This window comes from Emys orbicularis, chromosome 1, assembly GCF_028017835.1.
Source record: "Emys orbicularis isolate rEmyOrb1 chromosome 1, rEmyOrb1.hap1, whole genome shotgun sequence".
NCBI classification, from domain to species: Eukaryota; Metazoa; Chordata; order Testudines; family Emydidae; genus Emys; species Emys orbicularis.
In genome coordinates, this window is record NC_088683.1 from 2,806,497 (window position 1) to 2,830,960 (window position 24,464).

The 24,464-nt window shown below is 51.8% G+C and overlaps 1 protein-coding gene across 1 annotated transcript; it reads right to left on the reverse strand.

Annotated features, from left to right (window-relative positions):
• Window positions 1-641: 641 nt before the first annotated feature.
• On the reverse strand, window positions 642-19,239 carry LOC135878339 (C-type lectin lectoxin-Thr1-like). Its single transcript, XM_065403975.1, has 6 exons — window positions 19,166-19,239; window positions 9,538-9,617; window positions 4,523-4,668; window positions 4,099-4,236; window positions 2,495-2,609; window positions 642-978 (listed from the first exon to the last, which is right to left on the reverse strand). Exons 2-6 carry the CDS (start codon window positions 9,602-9,604, stop codon window positions 911-913), a joined length of 534 nt encoding a protein of 177 aa, XP_065260047.1. The 5' UTR covers window positions 9,605-9,617; window positions 19,166-19,239; the 3' UTR covers window positions 642-910.
• Between the last annotated feature and the right edge of the window lie 5,225 nt (window positions 19,240-24,464).

Genomic DNA, 24,464 nt, shown 5'->3' on the forward strand with positions numbered 1-24,464 from the left:
CCAGAGCTGCATCCATTCCACGATCTCCAAGTGCGTCCAGACACGCCTGGTGTTACCCTCTCCCCACCCCCGCCTGAGCATCAGGTCGGTGTCATTAGCCCCCCCAGCACAGACAGAGATGGGGAGGGGCTTTCCCCAGGGATGGTCACCGAGGAAGCCAATGGCGGCTAAGCCAGGAATGGAACCCAGGAGTCCTGGCTCAGTCTGTTGTTGGTATGAATGGGGTAGATGTTTACGGAGCCCATGTACCCCACTGTACGGGTCCCTCTCAGTGCCTGGTCCCCAGGCGTCTGCTGCAGCTCTCAGCTACACGTTCTTAGTCCTTTAGCTCCAGCGGTGGAGAGCTCTGATGTTTACACCACAGACAGACACGTCCCTGCTTTGAGGCGCTCAGTGTCTGAGTGGAGATGAGAGCAGGAGGAGGTGACACAGGGACGGTGGGACAGAAAAGGTTATTGCAGGGAGACCAAGTCCTGTCCCTTAGCCTAAAGGCCAGGCCCAACCTGCCTCCCCCTGGGGGTCCCTTCCTCTCCTCCACTGGGATCTGAGCTATTTAGGACAAAGTCAGAGGGGGCTGGATGGACTCATCTGCACCAGGGCCAGGAATGGGACAGAGGAGACACACACAAACCTGCATGCTCAGGAGAGTTTATTCTTGGAGTGGGCTGCAGCCACTGAGGGGAAGGGAGGGAAGGGGCAGGAGTGTAACTCATACAGAGACACTTGGGGGAAGAGAGTTTGCAGCTGGGGAAGTGAGATCTGGTCTCTCAGGGAGGGAGGGGACTGGCCCTTGAAGCAGCAAAAGCATCGGAAAGTCTGGGTCGTTGTCTGATCACCGCCAAGGAGCTCAGTTCTTCTGCATCCCAGGTGCTGATCTCCCACTTCAGGCGCAGGCGAGTGGCTCCCCTCGCTAGAGCGTACTCTTGCAAATGTAGGCACTTTGCTTGCTACAGGCGTTATCGTTCCATTCCTTAAAACCTAGAAGTCAAAACAGAAATCACTGGGGTAGGGGAAGGGCGAGTGGGGCCATTCCTGCCCTTACAGTGACACCCTCCTCCCCCATTGCACCCTACTGAGAGAAGACCCCAGCTCCTGGGCATGAGGCTGTGAGGATGAGGAGGCTGGAGATGAAGGCCCATGTGCCTCAGACAGGGACAGGCTCCATCGTTCCCTGAGGGACGCTGTGTCAGCGTGACAGTGGAAGACCCTCTTCTATTGTGTTGGAATGTGTCTGATGAGAGCACGACGGGGCCTCTTGGTGCTAGGTGCTGTCCATGCACACACCGACAGACAGTCCCTGCCCCAGAGAGTGCACAGTCTAATAGACAAGAGGTGGGTGGGGAAACTGAGGCCCAGAGTGGGGAAGTGACTTGCCCAAGGTCACCCAGCAGCTCAGTGACAGGGCTGGGAATAGAAGCCAGGTCTCTGGAGTCACAGTCCCGTAGCTGTCCACTAGGCCACGCTGCCTCTTGATCTGCGACTGCTGTTACCTCCCATCCCGCCCAACACCCCTCAAAAGGCCACAAAGGAGAGCACAAGAGCCCTGGCTATGTGCCAGAGGAGAGACAAGCTCAGGAAGAGGGAAGCCAGCTCGCTCTGTGCCTAATGAGCCGGTCCTACCTCCATCTCCTACACCTCTGGGTTTGTGTGTGGCCCAGGGGCAGCATCTCTCCCCAAGGGACAGCACGAAGGATTCTGGCTGATGAATTGCTGTGAAGTTCACGCTCTTTCCCATTAGCACACTGGTTTTGCAAATGTTATACTTCTACTATTTGCTGTGTGTGTGACTGGTCATGCAGGTCACATGGCATTGCTCCCGCTCCGTGATTGGATGCGCAACTCTTTCAGTAGCAGATAATGGAAAAGCAAATCCTGCCCAGGGTGAGTCTGTGGGGAAAGGAGCATTCGTGCCAACGCTGCTGAACGCTCCGACTCAGCATCTGAGGCCGGGCGAGTCATGTGACTAGCAGGGCCCAGGAACAATGAGTCACTCATGAATTGGCGAATGAGCTTTCCCTTTCAGCCAGTCTCCGTCCTACCAGCCCTGGCCTCCCCAGCAGAGGGGACAGGCGGGGTGTGGCTGAAGCCCCTGTGCTCTGGCCATCCAGGTTGTTACTGCCCTGAGGCTGCTCTAAATTGCCCTGGGGCCCAATTCACCCCCTGGCTGCCTCCAGAATCAGTTTGGCAAAAGCCACCAATGCACCAACCGAAGAATCCATACCCCACCTAGATATCAACTACTGGGCAATAGCTCTGGGGCCAAATGTACTGTATGGCCTGCCGCTGACTGGAGCTGAGCCTCAAACTGGGATGCTTGGGGGAGGAGTTACCAGGTGAGATCAGGGGATTATCTCTGGAGAGCGGCAGTGTGAGCTGAGGGAGAGAGGCAGGGTGCCTGGACAGGAGGCCATGTCCGCAGACAGAGGTGGAGGGTGTGGCCAGGGTCATGTCTTGGCTCCTTTGCTGGTGAATGTGTGTTTGAGCATCTGCTTACCCTTGTCTTTTATTAGCTCAGTACAGTACTCGTTGCCGCCTGTGTTGTTTGGTTCCCCAATTTTCCAATCACTGTAGCAAAACTGGGAGCGATCTGTCCACCTCCAGCGTTTGTTCTGCAGAGACAGGGGAGAAAGGTCGTGGGGTCTGGGAGAGAAGAGATCTTGGTGACAAGGCACCATAGAAACACCTAAACCCAACACAGAAGTGCCCCACTCAGGCAGTGAGAGAGTCGGGGAAGGGCCACGGGGCAGTGGGTGAGGAGAGGCCAGCTCAGGGGGACAGGACCTGGAGACGCTGATCTAATAGTAACACTTAGCACATGAACTTCACCTTCTCCCTTCCAAACCCTTTGCCTGAATTAATTAATTATCTTGTGATGGAGCAGAGTCACTCTGGAGTGTCTTCTAGTCCCTAAGCACCACGGGCAAGGCCCCCCGGGGGGCACTGGTGGTTTAATGTGGGTGATCTCATCCTGTTTAAGCAAAATAAAAGTGCATCTGTGATGGAGACGCTGAATGGGTCAGGGAATGGGACAAGGGGCCTTTCCCCTCTAGTGGGCTCAGCACCAGTCTGACCCCAAGTTAGCAGGACTGGGTAGATCAGTAGAATCAGAGAATGGAACATGGGGCCTTTCACCTCTAGGGGTGCTGGCTCTGGCCTGGCCTCAGCTCATGGGGGGATTAGCTGGCTTCGGGGGTCAGAGAACTAGTTTCAATCCATTGCCAGGCTGGGGGGAGTTGGATGGCTGAAGACACTGTCACTCCTCCCGCTCTGAGTCCATCCCAGCCTCTGGTCTGGGGCAGGGGATCCAGGGCTTGAGTCTGTCTGCACTGTTCGGGGATCCTGCTGACCCCAGTGTCTTCCTGAGCAGGGGGGAGGGAAAGGAAACTGATGCCAACAAAGCTTCAGGTGGAGCTTGACAAGTTTACGAATGGGATGGTGTGACCCCTGGGCTGGACTCAGTGACCCCAGAGGTTCTTTCCCGGCCTATGTTCATAATGGCTCCTTCCCCCTCTGGGGCCTCCTTTCCAGCCTGTGACTGCTCCCCCTTCGTCTCCCTGCCCTAAGGAGCTGGGGGGTCTCCTACAGAAAAGCAGGTGAGAATGGGTTCCCCTAGCTGAGGGAGCGACCAGTACTGTCAGGGGCAGTGCAGAGGTCAAGGGGGACAGAGACTCAAGACTTGGGCAGGAAAACTTGGAGAGGGTGGAGTGGCAATGGGATATGGGGTGTACGGGAAGGGCACGGCACGTTGCATGAGCTGGGAGGGGGGAAGGGAAATGAGGCAGTAGTTGGAGAGGCAGGTGCAGGTCCAAGTTCAGTTTGATGGCCAAGGAGACCAGGCCTGGTTGTATTTAGAAGGGAAAAGCCAAAGAGGAGTCGGAGCTTAGGGTAGGATGGAGACGGAAAGGGTGCGGGAGGGTGGAGTGCAGATGGGAGACCCTGGTGCCCATGACAGGGAAAAGGGATGTAGGAGAGGGGGAGGGAGATCCTGGCAGCCCCTATGAAGGGCTCATGGGAAATGGTCTCCGCACAGCCCCTGGGAAACAGAGTCATGGTGGGGGAGAGCAGCTGCCAGGGGCAAAGCAGGCTCGGGGCACTCACATGCTCGGGGTCATGGAGTCCGATCCAGACGTCATCCTTGGAGCCTGACTGGATGATGTATCTGGCCACCATGTCCCCTTCTGCCTCAGATAGAATGGAGGCGAGATGGGCCCCATTGTGGAGATACTGACACTGCACCTGCAGCAGGGACATCAGCAGAGTCTGTTACTCCCCCTGCACGAGGACGCTGTTTGGCACTGGTGTGGGGTCCTGCCCCGCCAGGCTGCAGCAGGAGAAGGGACGGCTGTGAGGGGAGAGAGCCCCCTGTCTGTGCCTCTTCCCAAGCCCAAGTGTCTGGCACCAGCCACGTCACCTCTGCAGGGATACACCCAAGGGCCAATGGTGATGTCACCAAACCCCTTCAGTCCCTGCCCCTGCCAACTAACCCGCCTCACCCCACGGATCCCTGAGAAGAACCTCATACCTCAGCCTCTGACCAGGTCATCCTTTGGGAGAAGAACCTGTAGCAATGGCGTTGGAAGGGCTGCCAGCCACTGGGACAGGAGCTGGCTCTTATTCCTGATCTGAGAGAGGAGATGGGATGGGGAGAGAAGCCATTGCGGGGAGAGGCTGTTTCGGAGAAGAGAATGGAAGCAGAGATGTCAGTTGTCGTCATTCCAGCTTCTCCGGATCTCAAAAATCCTGTGAACTTTTGACTTCTCTCAGAATGGCCACTATCTCCTATTACTTTCAATGGGGCTGAAGCCACTCCGTTAAAACAGCTGCCACTCCCTCGCCCCCTTTGTGGCAGTGAGGCTGTCCTAGTAAAAATTACCACTGTCTCCCTTCCCAAGAGGACAGGAGCTGGGCTGCCCTCAGGGAAGATGGTCACCTCCTATCTTCTGTGCAGGGGCACTGGGGAACCTGACGGGGAGGGGTAGCAAGGGGGATAAGTCAGAGTACACAAGGGACTATGGGATGAGGTGGGGCTGCACTGGGTGTCATGGGGACACTGGTGAGGCTGGGAGCAGAGGGGAGGTTGGGGACATTGGAGTATAGTAGAGGATGAAGGAACCACACACCGATTTGCCAACCTAATGAGGAGGGCTTGAAACTAGATCTAAAAGGGGCAGGTGATAAAATCCCACAGGTGATCTTAAAAGAAATGTTGGGGGAGTGGGAACAGAAAATAACTATAGGATCATAGAAGCAACAAGAGGGGTAACTGTGTGGGAACCTGCTCTACATCTCAGATGTCTATACACAAATGCAAGGAGGGAATAAACAGAAGAACAGGAAGTATTAGTATCTAAGCTAAATTATGATTTAATTGGCATCACAGAGACTTGGTGGGATAAATCTCATGACTGGAATATTGGGAGAGAGAGGTATGGCTCGTTCAGGAAGGGCAGGCAGAGAACAAAGGGAGGAGGTGTTGTGTTATACACCAATAATATATCCACTTGTTCTGAGGTCCAGAAGGTGAGACACAGGCCAGTTGAAAGTCTCTGAGTAAAGATAAAAGGGGAAAAACAGAGGTGATGTCATGGTAGGGGTCTACTATAGACCACCAAGTCAGGGGGAGGTCGATGAGGCATTTATAGGACTAATAACAGAAATATCCAACAGACAAGACCTGGTAATAATGGGGGGACTTCAGTGTCCCCGATATCTGTTGGAAAAGTAATATGGCAAAACATCAAATTTTCAAAACATTCTTAGAATGTATTGGGGAGAACTTCTTATTTCCAAGGTGCAGAAAGTAACAAGGGGAACAGCCATGTTAGACCTAATTCTTACTCACAGGAAGGAATTGGTTGCAAATCTGAATTTTGAAGACAGTTGGGTGAAAGTGATCATGAAATGACAGATTTCATGATTCTAAGGAAGGGAAGGAGTGAGAGCAGCAGAATAAACAAAGTGGACTTCAAAAAGCTGATGTGGCAGTGTATGCACACCCTCTCTCCTGTTGGGAGGAGAGTGGGTGTGCGGACACTACAGTTACTGTGTACCTGTCTTGGGCCTCAGGCTCACCATGCTGAGGTCCAAGGGTCTGAGGCAATACAGCAGCCCTTGTGTTCAGGGCAGCATGGCCTAGCATCCAGAATCAATACAGCAGCCCTCAGATACAGGGCAGTGTGGCCTAGTGGCCAATACCCCAGGGGCTGCCACCAGGGGCAGCGGTGGTCCAGGTAGGGGGGCCCAGGCCCACCCAACTCCACCAGGCCCTGACCCAGGGCCCTAACAGTGATGAAGTGGTCTGCCACTGGGTCAGCGGGGAATCCATTGAAAGACACTGACCTCACACTGGTGGGAGATACCACTTGTTCAGCCTTCCTGGTCACTTCATACCGTGCTTCCTGAAGTTGCAGTCCATGGAGCACTGGGGTCTCTGGGCTCCTCAGCGCAGGTAATTCCCTGGGGCTCCATTGGCCACAGATCTCCAGTCCAGATCTCCAGATCTCTGGCTCCCGCAGGCAAGTGCTGTGACAGCTCCTCAGCTGGAGCCTCCACCAAAGGTCCTTCCTCTCCATCAGTCCCCTCCCCCCCAAGACTGAGCCGGGCTGCTCCCTTTTATACTAGTATAGCACTTGGAGCATGCCCAGTGGTCCCTTCCTGCGGGAAGGGAGGACCTGTTACAGAGACAGCCTGGGAGGGGAGGATTCCCCTCTCTGAGTTTTGCTAATTCCCCTGTGTGACGTTATGAGTGTAATATAATATTTCATTGGAAGGTGACAGGGCCAGAAAGAGTTAATTAACTCAGACTGACCTGACCCAGGGGTGAACCTTAAGGACTGGTTAGGAAGATGTAAATGAATAGAGCTTTGAAATGCAAGTCTGCATTGTTAGAGATCTCAAGGGTAGATGTTTGCTCAGGTCTTGTGATATAAGCAAACAAGTCTTGTCTATTGCTATAACTTTAATTCAAAGATCAAAAAAGGAATATTAACATTTATGATGACACTTGAGGGAAATAGTATTATTGTCTCTAGGTCTCTTTGAAGGTTGTGGTAACCTGTATCTGAACTGTTTAATGGATAAATTACCCTGTGCTAATTGCCAGGATGTTTGGGAGAAGGAAGGTTAAGCCTATTGTTTTCTCAGGCAGAAAGACTGCTGGAAATGTATAAGAACCCTGGGACACGATCCTGCTGCATCTCAGATCTGCTTTGGGTTTCAAGAAGGGGAAACCTTAAGCCACAAGGATTGAGATCCCCAGTCACTGACTGGAGTCACCCTGAGCATGGACATTGGACTGTAACCTATGGACTATTTCTAAAAGGACTTTTGGCAACTACAAACTCATCTCTGCTATGTATCTGAACCTCAAGAATTGAATTCAAGTCTGTCTGTATATTGATCTTTTAACCAGCACTCTCTCTTTTCTTTTTTAATACATTTTAGCTTAGTTAATAAGAATTGGCTACAGCGTGTATTTTGGGTAAGATCTAAGTTATAATTGATCCTGGGTGTGTGGCTGATCCTTTTGGGGTTGGAAGAACCTTTTCTTTTATATGATGAGATAAGATTTTCAGTAATCATCATCATATCTGACGTGTGTGTCTGGATTGAGGCCTGAGGCTGGGCACTTTAAGGGAACTGCCTTGTTTGGACTTCTGAGTAACCAGTGAGGTGTTATAGAAGCTGTTTTGTGCAGGTAAATCTAAGTATTGGAATAACCACCAGCGTTGGGGTTTGTCTGCCCCGTTCTGTTTGCAGTTCACCCTGATTGAGTGACCTCGGCTGGCTCCCACGGGCAGCACCGTCACACCCTGCACTTGGCTTGGACGGCCCTAGAAGGGGAAGGCCCTAGGGCTGATCTGGCCCAGGAGGGGGCCATACCACAGGAGGAGGCCGTTGCCAACCCAAGAGAGGAGGAGAGCTACCCCCTGCACGCAGCTGCCAGAAGGTCCCTACCTTGGGACAATAGCGGGGGTGGGGGTGGTAGGAAGTGGCCCGGGGGGGCAGCCTTAAGCAGCTGTGGCTGTGAGACCCCTCAAAGTGTCCTGGGTCGGAGCCTGGGGGGGGGGGGGCTGGGATCCCCTGCCAACAAACCCCCTGCAAGTCACGGGCCTAAGCCCTGACCACTAGGGGACGCTCCCTACTGACCCACCCCCGAGCGAGGACTGTCACAGGTGTGTTAACAGGAGTGCGGTGTGTAAGACACAGGAGGACAATGTCCTGCTCTGCTTGGCACTGGCAAGGCCTCAGCTGGAGTTCTGCGTCCAGGCCTGGTGCCGCACTTTAGGAAAGACGTGGATAAGATGGAGAGAGTCCAGAGGAGAGCAACAGAAATGATCAAAGGTTTAGAGAATCTGAGCTATGGGGAAAGGTTAAAAAACTGGGCATGTTTAGCCTTGAGAAAAGAGACTGAGGGGGGCCTGAGAACAGTCTTCACGTATGTTCAGTGGTGTTATAAAGAGGGTTATGATCAGTTGTTCTCCATGTCCACTGAAGGCAGCGCAGGACAAGAAGTAAAGGGTTTAATCTGCAGCAAGGGAGATTTAGGTCAGATATTAGGAGAAACTTTCTAACTCTCAGGGCAGTGAAGCTCTGGAACAGGCTCCCAATGGAGGTTGTGGAACCTCTGTCACCGGAGGTTTTTAAGACCAGGTTGGACAAACACCAGTCAGGGATAATCTAGGTTTACTTGGTCCTGCCTCAGTATGGGGGGGCTGGACTAGGTGACCTCTGGAGGCCCCTTCCAGCCCTACATTTCTATGATTCTCTGAGAGCTGAGGGCCCACAGAGGGAAGGGAAGACAGAGAGCTACTGACAAATGGATGTGGGAGGGATTAGCAGTATGTGGAGTAACTGCAGAGACTTGTGGGGCTAAGTAAGGAAGAGGTGCCAGGGAAGAGAAATAGTCTATGGTCCCAGGATTTTTCTTTGGAGCAGAGCCAGCTCCAGGGTTTTTGCCGCCCCAAGCGGCGCAAAAAAAAAATGCTGCGATCGCGATCTGCGGCGGTACTTCGGCGGGAGGTCCTTCGCTCCGAGCGGGAGTGAGGGACCGTCCGCCGAATTGCCGCCAAATAGCTGGACGTGCCGCCCCTCTCCGGAGTGGCCACCCCAAGCAGCTGCTTGGCAAGCTGGTGCCTGGAGCTGGCCCTGCTTTGGAGGGGCGAAGGAGGGAAGGTTTGTGATTATCAAAATCAGAGGAATCAAGTTAACAAAGAGGCGCTATTTTGAGCCCAATGAAAAGAGATGGACGTGACTCATTGGGGACGTTTCCCCATATTCTGTTCCCTGGGTAGGATGGGACCCCGCACACAGTGGGGAAAGCAGCAGGAGATGGGGGCGGGTTCAGCTCCCAGCCTGTCTCTCACACTCAGCCCCAGGAGGTCCCAGGGATTCTCTCTGCACTCAGAGCCGGGGGGAGCAGGAAGCCGCCTCGCCCCTCGGGCAGGTGCTGAGCCGCTGGCTGGGGTCTGGATTCATGGGTTCGGTGGGACAGGGGCTCTGGGGTCTCCAGCTCTGAGGGGCCGGGCAGGGACTCACCTTCCAGCGAGGGGTTAAAGATCAGGCAGCCGAGGAGGCAGAGGCTGAAGTAGGCGACTGGCCCCATCTTCTCACTTCCCCTGGGGGGAAAACACACCAAGGAGATGGGGCCACGAGAGCCTGAGACACCCCCCAGAATGATCCGCCCCATCCCTCGCGGGGCATTTCAGTGCTTCAGAGCTGGGGCTGTTTGCTAAAGGGCTGGGCTGGGCTGGAAGGGCCCCGAGAGGGATCCCGTCCCCCAGCTCTGGGGCACTGAGCTCAGAGCCCATCTCCTAGTTCCAAAGGGCCTTTCTGCCTCTATCCCTCACTGAGCCGTGCCCCAGAACTGCTGCACAGAGCCAGGTCCCAGCTCCTCAGTGGCTGGGCTCTGCAAGCCGCACCCCCAGGGACTCCCCAAACCAGGGCTGCAGGTGGGGAGAAGGGGGGGGCAGCAGGGAGGCCGGGGTCACTCAGATGGGGCCTGGGTCCCAGGCAACAAGGTCCCATTTGCACAGCAAAGCAGTTCTCAGCAGGGGCATTTGCCATCTCCCGCTGTCCCTCTCTCCCCCATGCTGGGGCTGGCAGGTCCCCACGGTAGTCACCTACATGGAACTTGGAGGGAGGTGTGACGTTATTGACATAATCTGTAACCGTATAGATCACAGTTGCAACCACTGTTATATATTTGCAGCAAATGTTGTACAAAGGTTGTCGTGTGCAGTGTCTATGACAAGGTGATGGTTTGCTGGTTATGATGAGGCTTCCTGTGTGCATGTGTAGTGGGGCGCCTGCCCCACTCCTGGAAAACAGGGGTTAAAAGCAGCCAAGCTAGGCTGATTGGGGAAGCAGCCACAGCTGTGGCCAGCTCAATTAGGGCCCAGCTGGCCCTGATAAGAGGGCTGTGGGCCAGGAGCTGGAAGAGTCTCTCTCTAGCTGTGGAGAGAGAAGGACCTGGCTGGCTGGGGGTTCAGGGTAGCCGCAGCAGAGCAGAGCTGTGGAAAGGCAAGAGGAGCTGGGGAGCTCCAGCCTGGCAACTCCCCAGGCTGCAGGCCTTGGTAAAGGCCAAAGCAGGTACGGGGGTTGCAGAGGTCCAGCCCAGGGTTAGGCAGAGGCAGCTGGTCCAACTCCCATTGCCCATGATGAGTGGCCATGACAGACTGCGTTTGCCCCAGTGAATGGGGGCTAGATGATGACTGGCAGTAGCCACTGAGGTGAGGTTGGCTCAAAGGGTTGGGGGTTCCCCTGGGAGGGGAGACCCAGAGTGTGGGGGTGCTGCTGGGGCAAAACCCTGAGGGTAAGGGGCACTGGGATCCGGGAGGGACAGAGGTGTAAGGCAGGTGAGACACCGGCCTGCAAAGGGCGCTCCGGACTGGACAAGAGCTAATTCCCAAGATGACCAGCAGGAGGCGCCATGCTGGTGAGTCTTTGCTTTGCTACAGAATGTATCATTTTTGTATTTAAAGTTATAAGTATTGGCTCTATATTGTCTGTATTTCAAACTTATGCTATGCTTCTGGGAGACACCCCAGACAATTTGGCATCAGCACTGCCTAGCCTGCTGGATGGCCCATTAAGGACCATCAGCTATACAACTGACCCATTGAGAGAAGGCAGAAATACATTGTGACTCAACAAGGCATGCAGGGACATGCCTATGGACAGAACTCTAAGGTTTTTCTATGCCATAAGAACATAAGAATGGCCGTACCGGGTCAGACCAAAGGTCCATCTAGCCCAGTATCTGTCTACCGACAGTGGCCAATGCCAGGTGCCTCAGAGGGAGTGAACCTAACAGGCAATGATCAAGTGATCGCTCTCCTGCCATCCATCTCCATCCTCTGACGAACAGAGGCTAGGGACACTATTCTTAAACCCATCCTGGCTAATAGCCATTTATGGACTGAGCCACCACGAATTTATCCAGTCCCCTTTTAAACATTGTTGTAGTCCTAGCCTTCACAACCTCCTCAGGTAAGGAGTTCCACAAGTTGACTGTGCGCTGAGTGAAGAAGAACTTCCTTTTATTTGTTTTAAACCTGCTGCCTATTAATTTCATTTGGTGACCCCTAGTTCTTGTATTATGGGAATAAGTAAATAACTTTTCCTTATCCACTTTCTCGACATTGCTCATGATTTTATATACCTCTATCATGTCCCCCCTTAGTCTTCTCTTTTCCAAGCTGAAGCGTCCTAGCCTCTTTAATCTTTCCTGATATGGGACCCTCTCTAAACCCCTAATCATTTTAGTTGCCCTTTTCTGAACCTTTTCCAGTGCTAGAATATCTTTTTTGAGGTGAGGAGACCACATCTGTACACAGTATTCGAGATGTGGGCGTACCATGTATTTATATAAGGGCAATAATATATTCTCAGTCTTATTCTCTATCCCCTTTTTAATGATTCCTAACATCCTGTTTGCTTTTTTGACCGCCTCTGCACACTGCGTGGACATCTTCAGAGAACTATCCACGATGACGCCAAGATCTTTTTCCTGACTCGTTGTAGCTAAATTAGCCCCCATCATGTTGTATGTATAGTTGGGGTTATTTTTTTCCAATGTGCATTACTTTACATTTATCCACATTAAATTTCATTTGCCATTTTGTTGCCCAATCACTTAGTTTTGTGAGATCTTTTTGAAGTTCTTCACAATCTGCTTTGGTCTTAACTATCTTGAGTAGTTTAGTATCATCTGCAAACTTTGCCACCTCACTGTTTACCCCTTTCTCCAGATCATTTATGAATAAATTGAATAGGATTGGTCCGAGGACTGACCCTTGGGGAACCCCATTAGTCACCCCTCTCCATTCTGAGAATCTACCATTAATTCCTACCCTTTGTTCCCTGCCCTTTAACCAGTTCTCAATCCATGAAAGGACCTTCCCTTTTATCCCATGACAGCTTAATTTACGTAAGAGCCTTTGGTGAGGGACCTTGTCAAAGGCTTTCTGGAAATCTAAGTACACTATGTCCACCGGATCCCCCTTGTCCACATGTTTGTTGACCCCTTCGAAGAACTCTAATAGATTAGTAAGACACGATTTCCCTTTACAGAAACCATGTTGACTATTGCTCAAGAGTTTATGTTTTTCTGTGTGTCTGACAATTTTATTCTTTACTATTGTTTCAACTAATTTGCCCGGTACCAACGTTAGACTTACCGGTCTGTAATTGCCGGGATCACCCCTAGTGCCCTTTTTAAATATTGGCGTTACATTAGCTAACTTCCAGTCATTGGGTACCGAAGCCGATTTAAAGGACAGGTTACAAACCTTAGTTAATAGTTCCGCAACTTCACATTTGAGTTCTTTCAGAACCCTTGGGTGAATGCCATCTGGTCCCGGTGACTTGTTAATGTTGAGTTTATCAATTAATTCCAAAACCTCCTCTAGTGATACTTCAATCTGTGACAGTTCCTCAGATTTGTCACCTACAAAAGCCAGCTCAGGTTTGGGAATCTCCCTAACATCCTCAGCCGTGAAGACTGAAGCAAAGAATCCATTTAGTTTCTCCGCAATGACTTTATCGTCTTTAAGCGCTCCTTTTTGTATTTTGATCATCAAGGGGCCCCACTGGTTGTTTAGCAGGCTTCCTGCTTCTGATGTACTTAAAAACATTTTGTTATTACCTTTGGAGTTTTTGGCTAGCCGTTCTTCAAACTCCTCTTTGGCTTTTCTTATTACACTCTTGCACTTAAGTTGGCAGTGTTTGTGCTCCTTTCTATTTGCCTCACTAGGATTTGACTTCCACTTTTTAAAGGAAGTCTTTTTATCTCTCACTGATTCTTTTACATGGTTGTTAAGCCACGGTGGCTCTTTTTTAGTTCTTTTACTGTTTTTCTTAATTTGGGGTATACATTGAAGTTGGGCCTCTATTATGGTGTCTTTAAAAAGGGCCCATGCAACTTGCAGGGATTTCACTTTAGTCACTGAACCTTTTAACTTTTGTCGAACTAACCCCCTCATTTTTGTATAGTTCCCCCTTTTGAAATTAAAGGCCACAGTGTTGGGCAGTTGAGGTGTTCTTCCCACCACAGGGATGTTGAATGCTATTGTATTATGGTCACTATTTCCAAGCGGGTCCTGCTATAGTTACCTCTTGGACCAGCTCCTGCGCTCCACTCAGGATTAAATCTAGAGTTGCCTCTCCCCTGGTGGGTTCCCGTACCAGCTGCTCCATGAAGCAGTCATTTAAAGTATCGAGAAATTTTATCTCTGCATTTCGTCCTGAAGTGAAATGTTCCCAGTCAATATGGGGATAATTGAAATCCCCCACTATTATTGGGTTCTTAATTTTGATAGCCTCTCTAATCTCCCTTAGCATTTCATCATCACTATTACTGTCCTGGTCAGGTGGTCGATAATAGATCCCTAATGTTATATTTTTACTAGAGCATAAAATTTCTATCCACAGAGACTCTATGGAACCTGTGGATTCGCTTAAGATTTTTACTTCATTTGAATCTACACTTTCTTTCACATATAGTGCCACTCCTCCCCCTGCACGGCCTGTTCTGTCCTTCCGATATATTTTGTACCCCGGAATGATTGTGTCCCATTGATTGCTCTCAGTCCACCAGGTTTCTGTGATGCCTATTATATCTATATCCTCCTTTATCACAAGGCACTCTAGTTCACCCATCTTATTATTTAGACTTCTGGCATTTGTGTACAAGCACTTTAAAAACTTGTCCCTGTTTATTAGCCTGCCTTTTTCTGATGTGCCAGATTCTTTTTTATGTGGCTGTTTATCATCTGATCCGGCCCTTACATTATACTTTTCAGTCCTCTGCTCCTGACTATAACCTGGAGATTCTCTATCATCAGACTCTCCTCTAAGAGAAGTCTGTGTCCGATCCACACGCTCCTCTGCAGCAGTCGGCTTTCCCCCATCTCCTAGTTTAAAAACTGCTCTACAACCTTTTTAATGTTTAGTGCCAGCAGTCTGGTTCCACTTTGGTTTAGGTGGAGCCCATCTCTCCTGTATAGGCTCCTCCCATCCCAGAAGTTTCCCCAGTTCCTAATGAACGTGAACCCCTCCTCTCTACACCATCATCTCATCCACGCATTGAGACTCTGAAGCTCTGCCTGCCTACCTGGCCCTGCGCGTGGAACTGGGAGCATTTCTGAAAATGCCACCATAGAGGTCCTGGATTTCAGTCTCTTCCCTAGCAGCCTAAATTTGGCTTCCAGGACATCTCTCCTACCCTTCCCTATGTCATTGGTACCTACATGTACCACGACCACCGGCTCCTCCCCAGCACTACACATAAGTCTATCTAGATGCCTCGAGAGATCCGCAACCTTCGCACCAGGCAGGCAAGTCACCATACGGTTCTCCCGGTCATCACAGACCCAGCTATCTACATTTCTAATAATCGACTCTCCCATTACTAACACCTGCCTTTTCCTAGAAACTGGAGTTCCCTCCCCCGGAGAGGCAACCTCAGTGCGAGAGGCAACCCCAGAACCATCTGGAAGGAGGGTCCCAACTACGGGAAGGTTTCCCTCTGCTCCCATTGACTGCTCTACTTCCCTGGGCTGTTCTTCCTCCTCAACAGCATAGGAGCTGTCTGAGCGGAGGTGGGACAATTCTACAGTGTCCCGGAAAGCCTCATCAACATACCTCTCTGCCTCTCTCAGCTCCTCCAGTTCCGCCACCCTGGCCTCCAAAGTCCGTACATGGTCTCTGAGGGCCAGGAGCTCCTTACACTGACTGCACACATACGCCACCTGCCCACAGGGCAGGTAATCATACATGCAACAGTCGGTGCAATAAACTGGATAGCCCCCACTCTGCTGCTGGGCTTCTGCCTGCATTGTCTCCTAGTTAGTGGAAGGGTGGTTTACAGAAAGTAGTTTTGGAATGTGGTTTGGTTTACAGGTTTTAGGGTTTTGGGGGGGCCACAGGGAAGGGGTTACGGCCGGCAAGGGACTCCCACTCCCTTCTCACTCCCCTTCCAAACTCCCTTGCGAAACTCCCTGTTAGCAGCCCCTGGTTGCTTGTGCGCAGCTTTATAAAGCCTTGGCCTGAGTGAATGCCCCGCCCACTGATTAAGGCTCAGCCAATTACCAGAGGCTTTGAGCTTTCATAGCTGGATAGCGTGTCCTTGGGACAAAGAAAGCAGAGGCCACATGGCAAGAGACTATATAAGGCTGATGCCTCATCTCCATCTTGTCTTCAATCCTGCTTCTTACCTCTGGAGGGACTTTGCTACAAACGGAAGCTCTGAACAAATGACTGAATAACCCAGCCCAGCGGGGGATGTATTCTAGAGACTTGATTTGAACCTGCAGTTTATTCCATCACTGCTACAAGTGTGAACTAAGACTTTGCCATTGCTGTATGTCATTGATTCCATTTAACCAATTCTAGCTCTCATCTCTATCTTTTTCCTTTATGAATAAACCTTTAGATTCTAAAGGATTGGCAACAGCGTGATTTGTGGGTAAGATCTGATTTGTATATTGACCTGGGTCTGGGGCTCGGTCATATAGGATCAGGAGAACCTTTTATCTTTTACTGGGGTATCGGTTTACATAACCATTCATCCCCATAACGAGTGGCACTGGTGGGGATACTGGGAAACGGGAGTGTCTAAGGGAATTGCTTGTGTGACTTGTGGTTAGCCAGTGGGGTGAGACCAAAGTCCTCGTAGTCTGTCTGGTTTGTTGTTCCTTAAAAGTGGAAAAAACCCAGCCTTGGGCTGTGACTGCCCCTTGTTACCTGTGGGGGGTGGTAGGGTTGCCACTTTTGGTTGGATGTATTCCTGGAGATTTCATCACATGACATAATCATTAATTAAAGATTAATCTTTAATTCATTGAGACTCCAGGCCAATCTGGGGTGGTTGGCAACCCTACAGTGGCTCTGTCTTCCCGCTGCACTGGCTCCTCCCCGGCATGTTCAGCCGCTCTCCCTGGCAGCCGTGCGCAGGCGGGAAGCAGGCTGGAGCTGCTCCCAGTCGCTGCTCTGGGCAGCGTAGCCAGCTGCCTGGGAGAGAACCTGGCTGGGGAGGGGCAGCAGCAGCAGACAGCTTCCTGCCTGCGCTGGGCCTCTGGGGACAGGGGCCAAGCATGGCGGGGGGGGGGGCGGCGGCTCACTTGGCTGCTCTCCCCAGAAGCCCAGCCTGGCCTGGAGGTAGCCCATCTCTGCCTGCTGCAGCCTGGTGCTCTCCCTAGCGGCCGAAAGAGGCTCTGGTCCCACCCCCTTTCTGCTTCCTGCCCATGCCAGCTGCTGGGGGACACTTGACCCTGCATGCTGCCCCTCCCCCCCCCCCCCGACACCTCCATCTTGTCCCATGGAAAGTTCCGGGCAGATCCCCAGGGAGTGTAAATCAGCTGGATTCCCCTGAAGTCAGTGGGGGGATCCCCAGTGGGTACAGTCTGGTGTGGGGCTACTGGAGTCATTGGGGTCAGACCCCCGGCGGGTGGGTGATGCTCAGAGCTCCGCTGGAATCACCGGGGCTAGAACCCCAGCGGGTGTAAACTGGCCAGAGCTCCACGGGAGTCAATGGAGTCACACCAGCTGGGGCCTGGCCCCCATCAGTGCAAGGTAAAATGACAACTTTTCTAATTCCCGGCCCTCAAGCCTGGGGAGGCACTAGGCCCATCACGCGCCCTGTGCTTGGCTCGTCAGCACCCTGCACTGGGTGTTGTCATTTACACCTGTGCAAAGAGACTGTGAAATGCACCATCCTCCCTGGGCGGCGATTTACACATACCGGGCTCTGGTGTAAATGGTGACGTATGGAGCTGGGACAATCAGGCCCATAGCAATTGGACTATAACTTGAGGGCGCTGCCTGTGGCCGAGGTATTGGCCCTGTTCCAGGCTGCCCACGCTCCCTCCTGTCTGTCTCTGCTGCATTTCAAGGGAGCCCATTACCCTGGTATGTAGGTGCTGACCATGGCCCAGTGAAAGCGGTGTCAGACTTGCCCCCGAAGTGACTCTGTTCTCACATGTCTGTGGTTTGGCCGCTTGTATCTGGGGTTAGTGAGACTGTTTAAAGGCCGGGCATAGCACAGACCCTGTGAATTCATGACACCTGGTAACTTCCCTCATCGCATTTCCAAGCACCAGCTGACTCCTAATGTGAATGTTATGCATAGATTGCAAGGCCAGGAGGGACCATTGTGATCACTGGTCTGACCCCCTGTAAAAGACAGGCCAGAGACCTGCCCCATGATAGTGCCTAGAGCAGAGATGTTAGAAAAACATCCAGTGTCGATTTTAAAATTTCCTGTGAGGGAGACTCCACCATGACCCTGGGGAAGTTGTTCCAGTTACTCTCACTGGTAAAAATTACTGCTTCATTTCCAGTCTGAATTTGTCTAGCTTCAGCTCCCAGCCATTGGATCATGTTACATCTTTGTCTGCGCGATTGGGGAGCCCGTTGCTAAATATCTGTTCCCATGTAGGTATTTATAGACTGGAATCAAGTCAGCCCTTAACCTTTTCTTTGCTCAGCTGAACAGATTGAGCTCCCCGAGTCTAGCACTCTAAGGCAGGTTTTCTAATCCTTTAATCCTTCTCGCGGCTCTTCTCTGACCCCTCTCAAATTATCAACATCCTTCTTGAACCGTGGGCACCAGAACTGGGCACAGGATTCCACCAGCTGTCGCACCACTGCCACACACAGAGGTAAAATAACCTCGCTGCTCCTACTTGAGATTCCCCTGTTTTTAAACCCCAGGTTTGCATTAGCCCTTTTGGCCACAGCATTGCGCTGGGAGCTCATGTTCAGCCGGTTACCCACCCCCACCCCCAAATCTTTTACAGAGTCCCTGCTTCCCAGGACAGAGGCCCCCATCCTGGAAGTCTGGCCTGCCTTCTCTGTTCCTAGATGTCGGCATTTACATTTAGCCATACTGAGACGCTGCACCCAGTGTACCAGGAGATCCAGATCGCTCTCTATCAGTGACCTGCCCTCTTCATTATTTACCCCCAAACCCTGTGCCACCTGCAAACTTATCAGCGATGGATTTATGTTTCCTCCCAGGTCACTGGTGACAATGTTAACAAGCATAGGGCCGAGAACTGATCCCTGGAGGACCCCACTGGAAACAAACCCGCCCCATGGTTGGAATGGTCCCCTGGGGACACCCAGAGCTGTGGGCCCCTGTGTTACCCCACGGCCACAGCAAGGGTGAGCTTAGCTGGAGATTAGTCAGCTCCCTGCCATACCAGCCTGCTCCACCATGGAGGTTCCCTCCACCTCTTCTGCTTCCCAGCTCTGCCTTGGGGGGGCTCCCCACCACCACCATCAGCCCTCCCTGCTCCAACGGGGTGGGGGCTGGAAGAGCTTGTGCAACATTCCTGGGGTGGGGGAGGGCCAAAGGGAGAAGAGGGCCAGGAGCCACTCTGCAGGGGGTGATGTGTCTCCCTTTTGTGAGGCCTGGCACCTGGTTCAGTGCCAGCCGGGGAGGGTGGGGCCCTGGGCACCGCTCTCTGGGACAGGACGCTCCGCTCCGGTCCATGTGGGGCGGGGGGCAGGGCTGTGGGTGGTGTAGAGCTGGGTAGACCCTGTCCTAGGGCCCAGGCAGCTCACACAGGGCAAATCCGACCACCAGGCCCCGTCCCAGGGATTGGCTGCCACCGAGTGCCCAGTGCAGAAGGGAGAATGATGGGAGGGGGCAGGGACTCACCTGTCTGTCTGTCTCTCTGGTCCAGAGCACTGGGTATTGGAGTTCAGCCTGGGCAGGGCGCTGGGTCCCCAGGAGGGTTTATAGTCCAGCAGGGGGAGGGACCACGGGGTGGGAGGGGGAAGAAGGAGGAGGGTGAATTTCGAAATGGGCCCAGATGTGACAGTTCAAACCCAGTGACGACACAGCTAGGAAATGGCAACCTGCCCCCTGTTTCTGCTCTGCTTCCTGCTGCCCCTGAGATGCCTTGTGGGGCGAGCGTTATTGCTGCTAGTCACAGCCTGGCACTGGGAAGGGGGCGCTGGGGCAGGTGCTGAGGCAGACGGACGGCCCAGAGGGCACATGGGGCGGATTTCTGCAGGGATGATGTGATGGGGGGGACACAGCAACAGTTTAACCTCCTGCCTTAGTGACCCAACCCCAACCCCCCTGTCCCCAAGCACCCAGCTGTGAGCACCCACCACCAATCCCTGTCCCTGAGCACCCAGCTGTGAGCCAGCCCCCGTGACTCTGTCCCTGAGCACCCACCATCCATTCACCCCTGTCCCTGAGCACCCAGCTGTGAGCCAGCCCCCGTGACTCTGTCCCTGAGCACCCACCATCCATTCACCCCTGTTCCTGAGCAGGCATCTGTGAGCAATCCATCCCCCACAACTGTCTCTCAGCCCCCTATCCACCCACTTGTGTCCCTGAGCACCCCACTCTGGGAATCTCCCAACCCCGCTGTGACGGTGCTGCCCGTGGGAGCCAGCTGAGGTCACTCAATTAGGGTGAACTGCAAACAAAACTGGGCAGACAAACCCCAGAAGTTGGTGGTTATTCCAATACTTAGATTTATCAACCAGCACAAAACAGCTTCTATAGTACCTCACTGGTTACTCAGAAGTTCAAACAACGCAGTTCCCTTAAAGTGCCCAGCCTCAGGCCTCCGTCCAGACACACCTGTCAGATATGATGAGGATTACTGAAAATCTTCTCTCATCATATAAAAGAAAAGGTTCTTTCAACCCCAAAGGATCAGCCACATACCCAGGTCCAATTATAACTTAGATCTTACCCAAAATACACGCTAATAGCCAATTCTTATTAACTAAGCTAAAATTTATTAAAAAGGAAAAGGGGGAGAGTGTTGGTCAAAAAGATCAATATACAGACAGACTTGAATCATAGAATATCAGGGTTGGAAGGGACCTCAGGAGGTAATTCAATTCTTGAGGTTCAGATGCATAGCAGAGGTGAGATTGTAGTTGCCAAAAGTCCTTTGAGAAAGTTCGACCATGGGTCAGGTCAGTCTGTGAGGTAATTAACTCTTTCTGGCCCTGTCACCTTTCAATGAGATATTATATTACACCCATAACGTCACACCCACATAGATCTGCCCTGAGTAGCTCCTGTGGCAGGAATCGCTCTCATGCCGTGTGCTGTAAATCGAGGTCTCTCCTCCCCCCCCCCCCCCCCATTCACTTGTATTTGCTGACAACGACGGGAGGTGGGGAATGGGGGGGAAGGGCAATAACCCAAACCGTACAGTGATGGCACCAGTCAGCCCCAGTGGGGCGATGAGCCTGGGCTGCCTGTTACAGACCGTGCTGGGGAAGAGGCGGTAGACTCAGGGTCTGTTATCCAGGGACTTGGACACAGGCTCAATGTCGCTGAACCAAAGGCCTGCGAGGGGCCTGGGGCATGCTGGGAGCCTTGGTTATCACAGATGTTAAAGCCAGAAGGGACCATTGTGATCATCTCGTCTGACCTCCTGCGTCACACGGGCCAGAGACCCCACCAGTGAGTTCTGTGTCCTGCCCAGAGCATGTGGTTTCACTGGGGTACATCTGTAGAACTGACTAGTCTGCACCATTATTTACCGCTCCGTTCTTCTCTCACCTGCTAATATCACCAGCAGAGATTTTATATGATCTTTCAGGTTCTTGATGAAGATATTGAATGGCACTGGGCTGAGAACCGCTCCCTGCAAGACCCTGCTACATACACCCCTGGTGGATGGTGATTCCCCATTGACAGTTACCTTCTGGGATCTATTAGTCAGCCAGTCCTTCCTGTATTTAGTATGAGCGACATTGATGATTTTATACTGTGGTAGGTTTTTAATCAGAATGTCCAGCGGGACTAAGCCAAATACCTTACACAGTCTCAGTCTATCATGTCAACACAGGTACCTTTGTCAACCATATTTGTTATCTGAACAAAACCCCATGCTGATTGCCAGTAGTTAAGCTGCCATGCCTTGATTCTTTGCTGATTACAGCCTTGATCAGACTTCCATGATTTTGCCCGTGATTGGTCTCGGGTTAACTGACCTCGAGTTACCCAGGGCATCCCATTTCCCTTCTTAAATAATGGCATAACATTTGTTTCCTCCAGTCCTCCAAAAAGTTCCCCAAAACTAAAAAAAATCAGTGTTTAAACAGTTCTTAAAAATCAACATTAGTGCTTCAGACACCTCCTCAGCCATGTCTTGTTATACTCTTGGGTGCCAGTTATCCAGTCCTGTTGAATTAAAAATGATTTTCTTTAACAGCTGCTATTTAACATTCTATCATAGAAGAGCAGGTATTTCTATAGCACTATAAGAGATGAGTATATTTGGGCTCTGATTGGCTGAGAGAATTCCACCCACCAGGCTGGTTCATGACATCAATGCAGTGCCTACAGCTAACAAATGGGACATGGAAAAGTTTCGGTCCCAGAGATCAGGTGCTGTAGCATCCTGCTGCCCCAGGGTTTCTGCCAAAAACCTTTTCCTCCCCAAACACTCAGGCTCAGGCTCTGCGTGGAGCTGTGGTTCATTTGCCGGCTGTTCGGCACTCAGATTTCCCTGCAGTGCATTAGCAATTCCCTGTCCTCCGCATTGTGTTACAGGGAAAATGTCACTCACGCTCATCACTCGTAACCCTGAGGGATCAATTCCCGGCAGAGCCCCTCCAGGAGTCACTGAGGAGACCGAGGTGCCCTGGTTAGTGATGGGAACAGCCCAAGGCCCCCAGAGGTTCGGAGCTGATTGAATTATCCAGACAGGCCAGGGCCCCGCCACACGGCACTGGAAGCTCTGAGGGCCGATCTCTTCCTGGCCAGGCTCCGGGACCAGCCATACTCCTGTTGCTCCCCAGCACCAGGTACGACTGACCAGAGGGTCCTGCTGTCCCACCTCCCAGATGGAGCAGGGACAGGGGCATTGCACTGAGATGGCTTCAGCCATCCCTCTCAGGCAGCACCCAGAGACCTGTGATGGGCACCAACCAGCTCCTGCACCCCGAGCGCTCCACATCTCCTCTAGAACATTGCACAGGGATCCAGCCTCTCCCCGTCCTGCTCAGCACCCACCCCACACTGCTAGGAATACGGACCGAAGGGCCAGGCACTGAGCTCTCCTGCACAGACCGTTTGGGTGTCACCATTTTATTGCCCCATTATGAGGTGACAGTTGCTGCCACAATTGCAATTTCCTTTGTAATCTAGCAGTTCTGGTGCCTCAGGACCCAGCCCTGAGTGAGCAACTGACCCAGCCTACAATGAGCTGAGATAACACAGTGCCGGCTCATTGCCTCTGGGCAGGGGGCGGTGGAGCTCGCTGCTCTCTGGGGTAACCAGGCTCCTCTGACTCTCCCTGCATCCCGACACAGCTCAGTATGGATTGGCCTTTGCATTAGGCTTGGCCAGCTGCTGCTGTGCAGGGCGAGGCCTCTGCTGGCTTCTGCCTGTATGCTTGGGGAGGCGAAGGTTTTCAGAAGAGACCTGGGGTAGCAAGATGTTACAGCACCAGTCACATGGGACAGGAACTTTCCCACTTCCCGTTGGTTAGCCTTAGGGACAGCACTGATGTCATGAGCCTGCCTACTGGGTGGAATTGTCTCAGCTAATCAGAGTCCACTTGTCCGGTACAGTCATTGATTCAGCTCTCAGACCACCAGTCCCCTGCACCCTGGCTGGGGGTTTTCTGGCCTGTGCTGTACAGGAGGTCAGACTAGATGATCACAATGGTCCCTGCTGGCCTTGGAATCTGTGGATCTATCACACGATACAAAGTCGGGAGACTAACCTATTGTGTGCCACAGGCAGAGAATAGGAGGGACCCAGGTGCCCCAATACCCAAGGCCCTGCTGTGACGTTGCACTCCATATGCTTTATGAAAATATGCTTTGAACGTGAATATGATTGATTTATGCAAAAGGTGTCTTACAAGAATGATACATGCATACAAATTATAAGCTTTGTAATGATACCTTGCATCTGAACCTAGAAATATGAAGTATAACTCTGTGGTCCTATTGTAATTATGCAAAGTGTGGGCTGATAATGGCTTAGAATCTTGATGGCTCCCATTGACTAGGACAATTGGGTGTAAATGGTTTATTTACCTACAAGCCTTCCTGTGTAGGTGTGGGCCAACTCAGGAAGAATGAAGGCTTGGGGTCTCGCAGGACATGTGATCATGTCACATGATACTGGAATCCATCTTAAATCTGGTGCTTTTCCATTTAGAAGGAGGGGTGGAGACCCAGAGAGACAAAAGATTCCTGCCTTGTGCCAAAGCTATAAAAGGGGGTGGAACAGAACAAAGGGGGCTTCCAGCCATGAGAGAGCCCCTGCTTTCCACCTAAGATGTCTGCTGGAACTAACAAGGACTGTACCAGGGGAAAGGATTGGGCCGAGACTAGGAAGCAGTCTAGTCTGTGAAAGAAGCTTATTGGAACATCTTTGAGGGTGAGATACTACATTAAGAAACTGATTACAGGTATTAGGTTTAGACTTGCCTATTTAATGCTTTATTTTGCTTGGTGATTTAGTTTGTTCTGTCTGTTATTACTTGAAACCACTTAAATCCTATTTTTTATACTTAAACAAAAGTGATTTTATTATTAATTAACCCAGAGTAAGTGCTTAATACCTGGGGAGCAATCAGCTGTGCATATCTCTATATCAGGGTTATAGAGGGCGGACAATTTGAGTTTACCCTGTATAAGCTTTATACAGAGTAAAACGGATTTATTTGGGGTTTGGATCCCATTGGGAGCTGGGTGTCTGGGTGCTGGAGGCAGGTAACCTGCTGAGCTGTTTTCAGTTAAGCCTGCAGCTTTGGGGGCATGGACCAGACCAGGGTCTGTGTTGCAGCAGGCTAGCATGTCTGGCTCAACAAGGCAGGGTTCTGGAGTCCCAAGCTGTCAGGGAAATGGGCTCAGAGGTAACTTGAAGCATATCAAGTGACAGTCCCAAGGGAATCCCTGTGACCAAACCCATGTCACCTGCAATGGCAGGGAACTGGTTAAGTGACATATACCTGGTTAAG